Source organism: Eutrigla gurnardus, assembly GCF_963514095.1.
Source record: "Eutrigla gurnardus genome assembly, chromosome: 20".
Classification (NCBI taxonomy): domain Eukaryota; kingdom Metazoa; phylum Chordata; class Actinopteri; order Perciformes; family Triglidae; genus Eutrigla; species Eutrigla gurnardus.
The window spans coordinates 16,930,185-16,943,167 of record NC_139931.1 but is presented as its reverse complement, the minus strand read 5'-3'; the positions used below and the strand labels follow the sequence as shown (position 1 = coordinate 16,943,167).

The following is a 12,983-nucleotide window of genomic DNA, read 5'->3' as shown; positions in this document are numbered from 1 at the left end:
TTCAGCAGTATAAATGATATATTTTAGGTCCTTGTTCATTCTTTCTGCCGATTAATTTTTTTCAGGTTGAGTGGCTGTAAGCTGTCCCTGAGAAGTTGCAATGCTCTGGCCTCAGCTCTCAGTTCCCCAGTCTCCAATCTGAGAGAGTTGGACCTGAGTCACAACTTGATGAATCCAGGACTCCAGGAGATCATCGGTGGCTTAACGTGCCCACAATGTAGACTGGAAACTCTCAGGTCTGCTTGTTTTATTTATTTCTTGAGTCAAGCAGAGGAGGTTTACACAGTTATGGATATAATGAAAAGTTAGCACGATCCATAGCGTCACAATGTTTAATTTCTTTCAGAAATATGGCAAGTTGAAATGTACTGGTATTTTCACCTCAGTGACGTTATGATAAGGTTATTATGGAATGATTCTAACAATATGCGAATGTTCAGCACCAGCATAATAAAGATTTATGGAAGAAAGAGATGAACGGGACACAATCAAAATGAATAAAAAGCAACTTCTGTGAATAGGAAGTGTGTCTGACTGCATTGAGTCACAACTTACTTTTAAACTGTTGTCCATGTCCATCTCCAATTTCTGCTTCTCCAGGCTGAATGGCTGTAACCTGACATCCGTGAGTGGTAAAGCTCTGTCCTCAGTCCTCAGGTGCCAGTTGTCCAGTCTAAGAGAGCTGGACCTCGCTTACAACAACCTGCAGGACGAAGGAGTGAAGCACCTCTCTGTGGGATTGCAAAGTGTAAAATGTCGACTTGAAACTCTCAGGTCAGCAGGCTTTGTTATTAACCACAACCACCTCTGCGCCACCCCTGGCCTAGATTACGCCTGGTTAAATGGAAAGTTGCTGTTTTTCTGAATGCCATATTCGTTTCCCAGCTTAATTGGCTGCAGGCTGACATGGAAATGCTGTGACGCTGTGGGCTTTTTCCTGAACTCCCAGTCCTCTGGTCTGAGACAGCTGGACCTGAGTATGAACAACCTGCAGGATTCAGGCGTGCTGGTATTTAGTTCTGCACTGTTGAGTCCACACTGTAAGCTGGAAATTCTCAGGTTAGCTGCTTCCTGTACTAATCATTATTTGGTCTATGAATGACACCATACCTTGTAAGTCATTTTGTGTGCAATGAGATCGTAGGTAGTTTCTCGGTACCAGTAGGTGGAAGATATACAAATTAGAAATGTTTGTTGTGTGTAAAATTAAACGTCAATCAGGAGTAGGTTGGGGGGAGGGGGGGTGCACATTGTGAAATGGAGCCAAATTGTGAAAATGTAAGCAATTATTGGCTCAAAATGGGGCTCAAAAGAGAATACCTACATGAACCTTCAATAAGTGACATAACGTTGATTATATGGTTGAAAAGATTAGTTCACCACCTTCTCTCTGTGCCACTAAAAGTTGCATGTATGTAATGTTCATCTTTATACACTGTGAATTCGGTGTGGCCTTTTTGCTTTCCATTTCCAGCATCCACTAATTATATCTTTTTTTAAATTCTTCTTCAGGCTAAGTGCTTGTAACCTGTCAGAACAGAGCTGTGAAACACTGGCCTCGGTTCTCACCTTCCAGACCTCCAGCTTGAGAGAGCTGGACCTGAGTCGAAACAACCTGCTGGATTCAGGAGTAAAGCTTCTTTCTGTTGGACTGGAGAATCCACACAGTAACCTGGAAGCTCTCAGGTCAGCAGAGTAAAATATGATCTATTATAATTAAATCTTATCTTTAGATACGTGGATGTTTTTCATTGATTATTATCCAGGTTGAGTGAATGTCAGCTGTCAGAGAGAAGCTGTGAAGCTCTGGCCTCAGCGATCAGCTCCCAGACATCTAGTTTGAAAGAGCTGGACCTTAACAGCAACAACCTGAAGGATCCAGGAGTGAAGCTTCTGTCTGCCGGACTTGAGAGTCCTCAATGTAAACTGGAAACCCTCAGGTTAGAACTGACTTAAAAGCTCTAACATGACTCCAGACCAGCTGTAGTATAGATTGTTGTTACTCTTAAATGTTCGTTCACACCAAACACGATGCAAATGAGACGAATACGCTAAATTTGCATCATTTGCTTTTTCGGGTTATTTGAAATGTTTAACTGGAGTGAAAAAATGACTGGGATGCGGAAGCCTATCAGCATTAAGATTCCCCTCCTCAGAAATGGACCCTAAACACAATGTAGCGGTCTGAGCTCACCGAGAGCTCTACGATAGAACCTCACATTAGTACAGTGATCGAGCCAGAGTATGTGGAGAAACCAGAGACTGTCTATGGTACAAACCACGAGGTCGCTGCGATATGTATGTCTATATGATGTCATTTTAAGTGTTAATAGAGCAGATTCAGGACATTTTTGGGACAGGACTTTTGGTTTGGTATGTAATGGTATATCCCGTTACCCAAACATCGTTTTGTGTCTCATCCTTGCAAAGGCAGAACAGAATTCTGGAGCAAATTTTACCCAGAAAATTCAAGTTCAGTTCACTTCAAAGATTTAATTAAGGAAGAGTCCTTCTCCTCACGCCGTTCAGGTTCCTCCTACGACAGATTCACACGAGACAATGTAATAACTAATGTTATAGTGTTTATTGATGTGTTTTAATGCCAACATGCCAGTATTTGACTGCTTAAACTTAAACTTAACTGTTAAAGTAAGAATAACGGCCAGTGAGCAGCTGTTCAATGTTAATCATTTTCTAAATAAATTAATCAAAATGTTATTTCTGCATTTTCCTGGTCTTCTGAAAACGTACCGAACCTTGAATTCTGTGTACCGTTACACCACAAACAACAGTGATGACCTGCATAGTCAAAACAACAATCGACTATTGATCAATGTTCACAGGTTGTCAGGCTGTCAGGTCACACAGGAGGGCTGTGCTTCTTTGGCCTCAGCTCTGAGGTCCAACCCCTCCCATCTGAGAGAGCTAGACCTGAGCTACAACCACCCAGGCGATGCAGGAGTGATGCTCCTCCGTGATGGACTGGAGGATCCACAGTGCAGACTGGACACTTTAAAGTATTTTTCATAGAGGGCTGAGAGCTTACAGTCTTATATTATAGAATTTGAAAGGGACAGTGTGTAAGATTTTGCGGCATCTAGCCTTCTGGTTCCAACTAACCAGGGGCGTTTAAAGAGGGTCTATGGGCTCCAGGCAAAAGTGACCTCGGGGGCCCATCCAGCCAAATAAACCCCCTTTACTTTAGGCCTCTGGGTAAAAAGGCAAAAGGCTGTCTCTAGACATTCTAAGCTAATGAAAACACAATGATTCTTAGTTTCAGGTAATTGTACACTAATGAAAATAGTGAAAATAAGAGTATTATATTCTCATTATAGATCCCCTGAAATGCACACTGTACCTTTTTAAGGCTTAAGTATGTTTATTACTTCTAGGGTATTGAGCTTAAAGAAAATCGGCAAATGGTAAAATGATCATCTAAACTGTCACTTTGGTGCGTGCAGGGTTAAAAGCGATGGAAATGTTTGCAAAAACTTCTAAAATTAGACCCATTGCATTGTAATGCTAAAATTGACCGGAGATTTCAGGCTAAATATCCTTCTTATCAAGATGATTTTCGAATTTGTTAGTGTTTTGTGAAATGTTGTGATTTCAGTGTGATGTTTATTATGTTGTGTTTTACACCAGAGGGCCGCCATAGATTACGCTATTCTTGCTTTATTCTTTCAGAGTGGACCATGGCGGGATGCAGAGATTAAAATCTGGTCTACGGAAGTGTAAGTATATGTTTTTATTGGAATAAGGCTCTCATAAAGTCCACCATTAAAATCTGAGTTGTGGAAGCATCACAATGTCTCGTTGTTGCTTGTTCAGTTGTCAGAATAGATCATTTGAAAAGGGCTTCACGGTATTGGAATGAGACTTACTTTTTTCTGCAATATATATTGAACACATAAGGGAATTTTCAACCTAAATTATGAGCATTTTAAGGTCAAATGCATACATTTCGATGCACTTTGAGGAATCAATTAAGAGGCTAGATCTAAAAACAATTGTGTTCTCTGATAAAATATGCATTCGGAACTCAGTGGTTGTATTGATAAGAAAGCCAATAAGTGTCACTCATAAAGCATGGGTAACATGATTGGGGCTGCGGTTGAATAGTCTTTTTTGCTTGGGAAGGTTCCAAACTGAAGAAGTGACCCGGAAGTAAACAAGTGGCCGCCATGATAAGAGCCGTTCGTATTCTCTAAATGCAAAGGAAAGGAGCTCCAATGCTTCCTTTCAGAGCTCCTTAAGCATAGGATGCAACGGACCTTCCCATGCGAAAGGAAAGGAGATTACACCGACCCACAATTCTTTGCGAGAGCAACATTTAAAGTGCCGCACACCTCGGCCGTTCATGAAAACAAACGATTTACATTTGCATATTTAACAATGACTTTCATGCAGACATATAGTAATTGGAATTGTGATGATAAATGCGTGTGGACAGAGATAATAATGAAATTATATTTTTATTTATTTGAATCATGTTACAAATTTGACAAAAACAAAACTAAAACCACAAATGAAATGTAAATACAGCAACCGGTCAAACAGGAAGGAAGAGCTGCTGGAACTGAAGCCGTCAGTGAACCAGCTGTTGATAAAACCAACATGTGGAGAAGTGGACGACGCATTTTTTGTAGTCCATTATTGTAGTTTCTCCAACGCAGACGCACGTCAATCACTGGTGCCGATCATCAGCTGTCAATCATCAGCGGCCGCGTCATAATGACGTAGCTTAGTGAAAGTCTGGTCGGATTCTCTGAGCACCGCAGTCGACTTTTCCTAAATCCTTTTGAGTTCTCCTATCGCCTTTCTTTAACCCCGGGACGTTTTCCCCAGAGGTCAAGGAATAGGAGTTAGGAATAGGAGTTAGGACCAGATTTTTTGACTATTCGACTGCACCCTGGGGCTGCACGGTGGTGTAGTGGGTAGCACTCTCGCCTCACAGCAAGAGGGTCCTGGGTTCGATCCCCAGGTCGGCCCAGGTTCCTTCTGTGAGGAGTTTGCATGTTCTCCCGTGTAAGCGTGGGTTCTCTCCGGGTTCTCCGGCTTCCTCCCACAGTCCAAAGACATGCAGGATGGGGATAGGTTGATTGATGACTCTAAATTGCCCGTAGGTGTGAATGTGAGTGTGAATGGTTGTCTGTCTCTATATGTCGGCCCTGCGATAGATTGGCGTCCTGTCCAGGGTGTAACCTGCCTTCGCCCAATGACAGCTAGGATCGGCTCCAGCCCCCCCGTGACCCTAAATACAGGATAAGCGGTAGAAAATGGATGGATGGATGGATGGACTGCACCCTGGCTCTGTGTTTCAAGAGGGGTTGCTTGGGTTCAGGCCCCTCCCACTCTGGACAGTCTGTCACGAAACTCCCCACAAGTCAGTTAGAACTGAAGAAGCCTTTTGAATGAAAGGCAAAACGTATTCAAAACCTAAAGCAAGTCCAGCTTCCTACAGGCGGAACCCTCCGGTTCTGAAATGTTAAGCCACTGCTGAAGTTACCTAAACTTGCATTTTCTCTGCTGGCCATCAGGGGGCGACTCCTCTGGTTGCTAAAAGAAGTCCAATTGTAAAGTATATGAGGAAATGAGCCTACTTCTCTCTTGATGTATTATCTCAGTAAACATTATGGTCCATTTAGAGTAAAATTGACCATAAAGCAGGGGATGCTGCCATTTGCTTATTGTAACTCCTTGAAATGTAACTTGAAAAAATATATTTTTTCAACACTAATCTAATACCACACCTATTTAACTATTCAAAAATATTTACTGGTAAATCTCAGGCAAATTTGAGAGAGAATCCTACTCACTCCCATGGCTGTTCCCAAACTCCTTATATGATTAACAGGACTGAAAATAATTAGAATTAGAAAATATATGGACTATAGCCACTTGGTGTCCATCCTAATAGCATCCTAATAGCATATTCAGTACATTGAGATTGTCCTTCTCAGTAACAGTTACAATATCATTAAATATAAAGAAAAGAAAATGAGAGAACTTACTTTCCCTTGGCATTCAGAAGACCCGGATGATGCAAATTTCTGTTGAATGTGTGACTTGTGTAAAGGTAACAGGACGTGAAAAACCTGGGGACACATCTCATGTGTAATTTAATTAAAATATTAATGATTTATATTTCTGAAGTCCCGGGTACAGAAAAGCCCCCATTTGACAGTTGTTAACATCTTCACACCAGAATCCAGTTGGATCCAGATCCAGCAAGGTTGCCGCTTGCGGTGCTGCTCTGCCTTTTGTCAAAGTCAGATCCACCCATCGCTCCTCCGCAGTACAAATATGGTCACTTCCTTTTACTGGTTGCAAAAATGCCAAGATGGCAATGACCAAAACGTAGTCCACAAACTGGGTGACGTCACCATGACTTCGCCCAGTTCTTATGTACAGAGTATGGTTTCCTGATCACTGATCATCATGACTGACCCTTCACAGACGTCACATACATCATTATGAGTGTCTATAACAAGTAATAAGGCGAAAACCCTATTTGCAACTGTTGACAGACTGACCAACCCCCCAACACAAATACCAGCTAAACTCCATTCCACGCAGAAATGCAATGAGTTTGCATTCTTTTATACTAATAAAATTGAAGGCATCAGACGCGCCATCAATATCTCAAACAAAAAAGTTGGATCACCACCCTGTTCAGTCAAAAGTAACACAGCAATCATGGCAAGCTTTAATGCCATAGACTCTAAAACTCTAGTGGAAACGGTGACAAATCTAAAATCATCCACCTGCTGCCTTGATGCTTTACCTACCAACTTTTTTAAGAATGTTTTTGTATTTGACGTATTGCAAATAGTTAATAACTCCATTCAATCAGGCAATTTCCCAAAGGCCTTCAAAACTGCAGTCATTAAACCTCTTCTAAAAAAGCGGAGCCTAGATGCCTCTATTATCAACAACTACAGACCAATTTCAAATCTACCCTTCATAAGTAAAATAATTGAGAAAGTTGTCCTCCAACAACTAAATCACTTCCTGGCTTCAACTGGCTGCCACAACAACTTCCAGTCAGGATTTCGACCTTTTCATAGCACCGAGACGGCCCTTATTAAAGTTGTAAATGACATCCGTCTTAACACAGACTCTGGCAAAACTTCAATATTAATGCTATTAGACCTCAGTGCTGCATTTGACACTGTCGACCACTCAATACTCTTGGACAGGTTGGAAAACTGGGTGGGGCTCTCAGGCACAGTCTTAAGCTGGTTCAAGTCATATCTACAAGATAGGAACTATTTTGTTTCCATTGGCGACTTTGTATCAATGGTAACCTGTGGAGTCCCCCAAGGTTCAATCTTGGGGCCGACTTTATTCAACATCTACATGCTCCCACTAGGACAAATCATGCAAAATAATAACATTGACCACCATTGCTATGCCGATGACACCCAAATCTATGTAGCACTATCACCAAACGACTATCGCCCCATAGATCTTCTGTGCCAGTGCATTGAGCAAGTCAAAGACTGGATGTGCCAAAACTTCCTACAACTAAATGAGGACAAAACTGAGATAATGGTTTTTGGTGCTAAAAAAGAAAGGTTTTAAAGTAATTCAACACCTTCACTCTCTGTCCCTGAAAACCTCAAACAAAGCCAGAAATCTTGGGGTTATTATGGATTCTGATTTACATTTCGACAGTCACGTTAAATCAGTAACAAAATCAGCCTACTATCACCTAAAAAATGTAGCAAGACTTAGAGGGCTCATGTCAGCTCAAGACTTAGAAAAACTTGTACATGCCTTTATTACTAGTAGTCTAGACTACTGTAATGGTCTCCTTGCAGGTCTTCCGAAAAAAAACTGTCAGGCAGCTACAGCTTGTTCAGAACGCTGCTGCTAGAGTTCTTACAAAGACCAAAAAATGTGAGCACATTACTCCAATTCTTAAATCCTTACATTGGCTCCCTGTATGTCAGAGGATTGATTTCAAAATCCTCCTGCTCACATATAAATCACTACATGGTCTAGGGCCGAAGTATATCACTGATATGCTCCCACTACATAAGACTTCTAGACCACTAAGATCTTCTGAGACCAATCTGTTAGTGATTCCCAGAGTAAACAACAATCACGGGAGAGCATCATTTAGTCACTATGCAACAAATGGCTGGAATAAACTTCCTGAAGATGTAAGACTTGCCCCAACTCTGACCACTTTTAAAACTAGACTGAAAACTTTTATGTTCACCATAGCTTTCTGCTAAATCTTTTAATGTCTGCACTGTTTTTAATTATTGCAAATATGTTTTTATTCTCCTTTTCTTTCTGTAATGCATTTTTAAATTTGCCTTTATTTTCTTTTAATTCTTCTATTTTTTTTTCACTTTGTTGTATGATGTGAAGCACTTTGAGTCTGCCTTGTGTATGAAATGTGCTATACAAATAAAGTTGCCTTGCCTACGTTCTGTTTCATGTCTCTATCAGATGCCTGTGAACTGACACTGGACCCAAACACAGCGCACAGACAACTCATACTGTCTGAGAACAACACACGTGTGACGTACGTGGAGGAGGAACAGCCTTATCAATATCATCCAGAGAGATTTGATGACCTCAAACAGCTGCTGTGTGGAACTGGGTTGACTGGTCGCTGTTACTGGGAAGTTGAGACTAAGGGACACTGTTACATGTCAGTGGCTTACAGAGGAATCGGCAGGAGAGGAGCTGGTGATGATTGCAAGCTAGGAAGGAATGTCAAGTCCTGGACTGTGTGCAGTTATGGCAGTCTTTGGCACAATAACACATTAACAGGGTTACATAACAAAAACACTCCCAGATCAGCAGTGTATCTGGACTGGCCTGCTGGGACTCTGTCCTTCTACACAATCTCCGCTGACACACTGACACACGTCTACACAGTCTACTGCAGATTCACTGAACCCCTCTATCCCGGGTTTGGCTTTGAGTGTAGATGTGGATCCGTTTGTCTGTTTGGATCCTCACTGTCTCTGTGTCAGATGGATGAGAGAACACCTGACAGACAGAATTTTGACTCTAACAGGATGTTAAATTGCTCTGTGTAGTTATGTGCTTCAGTATTTCCCCTGTTGGTCATCTCTCTCCTCTGACAGAGCAGAGCCCCCCACACACAGAGACACATTCTCACACTAATGCATCACATAACACAGATTGATCAGTGTCACCAAGCTTCAAACTACCCCTCTAGCATTAGTTCTACTTGTGTCAGTGACTGCATATCGGTATCCACTCCTTACATGCATAGTGTCTTTTCAAAATAAATTCTGTCTTCACAGGGAGTTAGGTTTTGGCAACAGAACAACTTTACTATTTTTAGAGAGAGAGCATTTTGATCCCTGATACGTGACTGTCGAAACAAAATGTCAATGTTGACTTTTAGTTTTGCATGGGACATGAGCAGGGTTCTCCTGGATGAAAGTGTGTGTTTCTTTAACCCACCCTCCCTGTGTGAACTATCTGGCACTTTATACTATGTGCAGTTACCATATTGCCATTACTGGGGACGTTGCATACCCACTAGGGGTGTAACGATCTATCGATCTAGATTGATATATTTAATGATCAAACAATGTCATCGATGCAAAGGGTAGACATCGATCGATATCGGCCCGCACGCTTATATTTTGAAATTCCATGGCACATCTGTGACCCTGTTCTATGTGCACCTCCTTCCGAAACGCAAGACAGTCGGCGAGCAGGAAGTGTGAGCAGCTAGCCAGCGCCAGGCAGATGGCGAGCAGTCAAAAAAAAGACAATGAAGAAATACATTCCTCTCGTGGGAATAAAGAAGAAAAGACGAGTCAACAGAAAAAGCTCATGCCATATGCAAACAATGCCGTTACGAGATCAAATACTCACGACGAACCTCACAGTGCAGCTTAAATAAAAACATGGCATTGACACTCATGCAAGCACAGTGTCAAATGACACTGCCTGCACGCCAGCTGTGACCAGCTTTTCTTTACTGCCTACAACTTTAAAAGGCCGCAGTGAAGAAAAGAAGGTCTATTTTTATTCAAAAGAAAATATTGTTTTTCACTTCAATGCCTGGAATAGTACAATAATACAAATTTAAAAATATGTTTTTGCTGCTTTTGTGACTTGATATAATGTAACTGATTTTGCTCGATGGGCATATCGTCTCGTATCATATTGTGCAGACATGCCACAGCGACAGGATTGTGTGGATGTGTTTACTTGTGCTTTAGAACGTAACCGCCGTGAAACAATCAGAAAACATTTTATTCTCATTAAGTGACCTATTTTTTATTTACTCTGATTCACTGATTTTTCCTGCTGGCGCCGTCTCTCTCTCTCTCTGGCTTGTTGAGTTGAGGAGGCGGGGCTTACTTTGAATGCTGTATGTTTACAATCATGCTACAGCTCTGTTATAGTAAACAAAGAGTCAGAAATGATGCAATGAGGTAAATGTACACTTGATTACATGCATAACTCCCTCCCGATGAATCAGTCAGGTGATTTGAATCCAGCGTGGGAATGGCGGACTCTGCCACTAACGACGACAGCTAGGGAGGAAATTAAAGAAAACAAATTGTTGATCATACATATTTTTAAAACTGGGATTTGATTTCATGAAAATCTTAATGATTTTAACTTTGAGTGTCAGGACTCATTATGCATGCTGCCCTGCTGACCCGGCTCTATGTGTCCCTCCTGTTCTAGGATTGGATCGCATTTGTGCATTTTTTATCAAAACATCTGCCATATGAGTAAATCTTGGGGACTAATACTGAAATAATTAATGAATGTTTCTTTTTGTAAAATTTTCAAAGGAAATCAATATAAATGCTAAAGACCACCTCAGTGGCAAATGCAGCCTCTGTGTTCCCCCTATCCACCTTAAATACATCATTACTATGCTTTGTATGTAGAAAAGAAACAAGGTAAATTCAAATTAAACATGCTGTTGTAGTGATTATCAGTGCAGTTATGAAATATACGTGACATAGCCTACTGCAATTACAATGATTACTATATAACTGTATTTGATATTAAAAGACAACTGCAAAATCCTTCAATAGAATCATGTTTTATTTGCAAAATGTAGGTGAATTTGTTTCCAACAACCTGTTGCAGCATAAGTTACGAAAAATTATTCAACTTTTTATAGAAATCAGTATTGCAATAACATTAGTGTAATGCAATAACATACAATTTCACTTTGATCCTCAATTTGGTGTCCAGACTAATGAGTTCCACCTCTGATTCTCCCTCTTCTGCTTGTTTACTGCTAAAATATCACCTATCTACAGTCCCAAACCTGAATCACCTACAGTCTCCAGACCTGAATAACCTACAGTCCCCAGACCTGAATCACCTAGCTACAGTCCCAAACCTGAATCACATAGCAACAGTCCCAAGACTAAGCACTTAACTCCTCTGGTATGATATGCTTTAGAGATATTTCTTCAGAACAGTCCACTGCCTTGCTTGGCTTGAAGGCTCACTTTTTCTCTTTCTCAACTTTCTCAACGCAGAGGTGGTTCTGGCTGTTAATACTCCATTCTTAACCCAGGTGAGCTTGATTCATATGTTATGACACGGTCCTTAGTTATCTTGTGTTAGGCTATGGGAGGAAGACATCCATGGTGGCAGTTTAGGCACAGATAGGCCTGTTTAGGATAACCGGGATTATTTTTATTACCACCTTAACACTTTAAAATCATGCTATAGCTCAAAAATGTAAAAAAAATATTAGCATCATTTGATATTGAATTGCTTTCTAGAAGCTAGTTAGCTTTGTTTATACCTTATTGGAGCTCCCAGACAAAAGCCTCAGGCAAATCTGCATTGGCCCACAAATCGGTGCTCGATTCCAGATAGCATGCCAAGTGTCAGGATCTATCAGGGACCTACAGCCAAACAGAGTGCAGAGAATGTTATGAGGTGCACATTTTCACCTCATAACATTGAATAAATAGGAGATTTATATCTGCTCATATAGGTTGTATTCATGTTAATGTGTATTTTTGGACATATTTAAATTTTTGGAAGAAATAAAGCTTGGCATCAAATCATTTTACTCTCCCTGCAGTAACTCTGAAGGATTTCATAATCTGAAATATTTCTGTCCCCGGGGGAAATTGGGTTAAATTTACATTACAGACATTTCGGTGGTTTATTTATTCATGTTTATTCATGTTAACATTATGCCAGTATTGCGGTGCCTTAACTGTTAAAGCCAATGAGCAGCTGCTGAATGTTTATGATTTTCGAAATTAATTAACCAAAAAGGTTATTTTCTGCCATACCATTACCCTGTTATTTAGTCTTATCACCAGTAGCATACCGTGGGGTTTCAATCAGGGCCTTCAGTAAAAAAACCACACACACAACCACAAAAAAATACACTGTCATGCACTAGGTATATGCACTAACGCCAATGAGACAGTTGATCTTCAACCACCACAGCGCACAGGCACACCACTGTGCATCATAACATCTTTAGGCTACTGCAGCATCACTACCAGATATTCCGTTATTATTCCATATTCCGTTTGCGCAACTTCAACGGATTCAATGAAGTAAAGCGACAATATTAGTGCACCACCTTCACTTCAATAACAAAATGAAACATTAGTAGGGCCTATATGCCAAATATTTTACAAGAGCGATTCCAGCCAAGAAGGTGTAGCCTAGTTGAGAGCCAGTTATTAAGCGGCATCCGCATCCAACTCAGCATCGTATTCTGATAGCAGAGAGAGTAATTCCAAGTAATTATCTTGATTCAGGGTCTCTTTCCCCTCGTCGTGTCCTCTGAAAGACAATTCTTGCTGTACCAAAAATATGACATCGATGAGGCGCTTCAGAATGTCCCGGTTCTTTTTCACCCTCTCGTTGTGCAGGCTCGTCTCTCGTCTCCGCTGCTCATCCAGCTACAAATCGACCCTGGACTCACCAAAGGTCTTCAAATGTACCTCCGCTATAAGGTGGCGCTTGGA

The 12,983-nt window shown here is 41.0% G+C and overlaps 1 protein-coding gene across 3 annotated transcripts in view; it reads left to right on the top strand.

Moving 5' to 3' along the window:
- The window catches only part of LOC311031623 (NACHT, LRR and PYD domains-containing protein 3-like), a 52,725-nt gene that overhangs the window by 10,284 nt on the left and 29,458 nt on the right, over window positions 1–12,983 (top strand). For 2 of the 3 annotated variants that reach the window (XM_084037996.1, XM_084037994.1), the window contains 8 exons: window positions 66–236; window positions 601–774; window positions 886–1,059; window positions 1,513–1,686; window positions 1,767–1,940; window positions 2,844–3,017; window positions 3,688–3,734; window positions 8,467–10,990. In XM_084037996.1, coding sequence (XP_083894122.1) covers window positions 66–236; window positions 601–774; window positions 886–1,059; window positions 1,513–1,686; window positions 1,767–1,940; window positions 2,844–3,017; window positions 3,688–3,734; window positions 8,467–9,065 — 1,687 coding nt within the window. In that variant the 3' untranslated portion in view covers window positions 9,066–10,990. Of the gene's footprint in view, window positions 1–65; window positions 237–600; window positions 775–885; window positions 1,060–1,512; window positions 1,687–1,766; window positions 1,941–2,843; window positions 3,018–3,687; window positions 3,735–8,466; window positions 10,991–12,983 lie in introns of those variants that run through there. The other variant, XM_084037995.1, reaches the window with a different exon arrangement.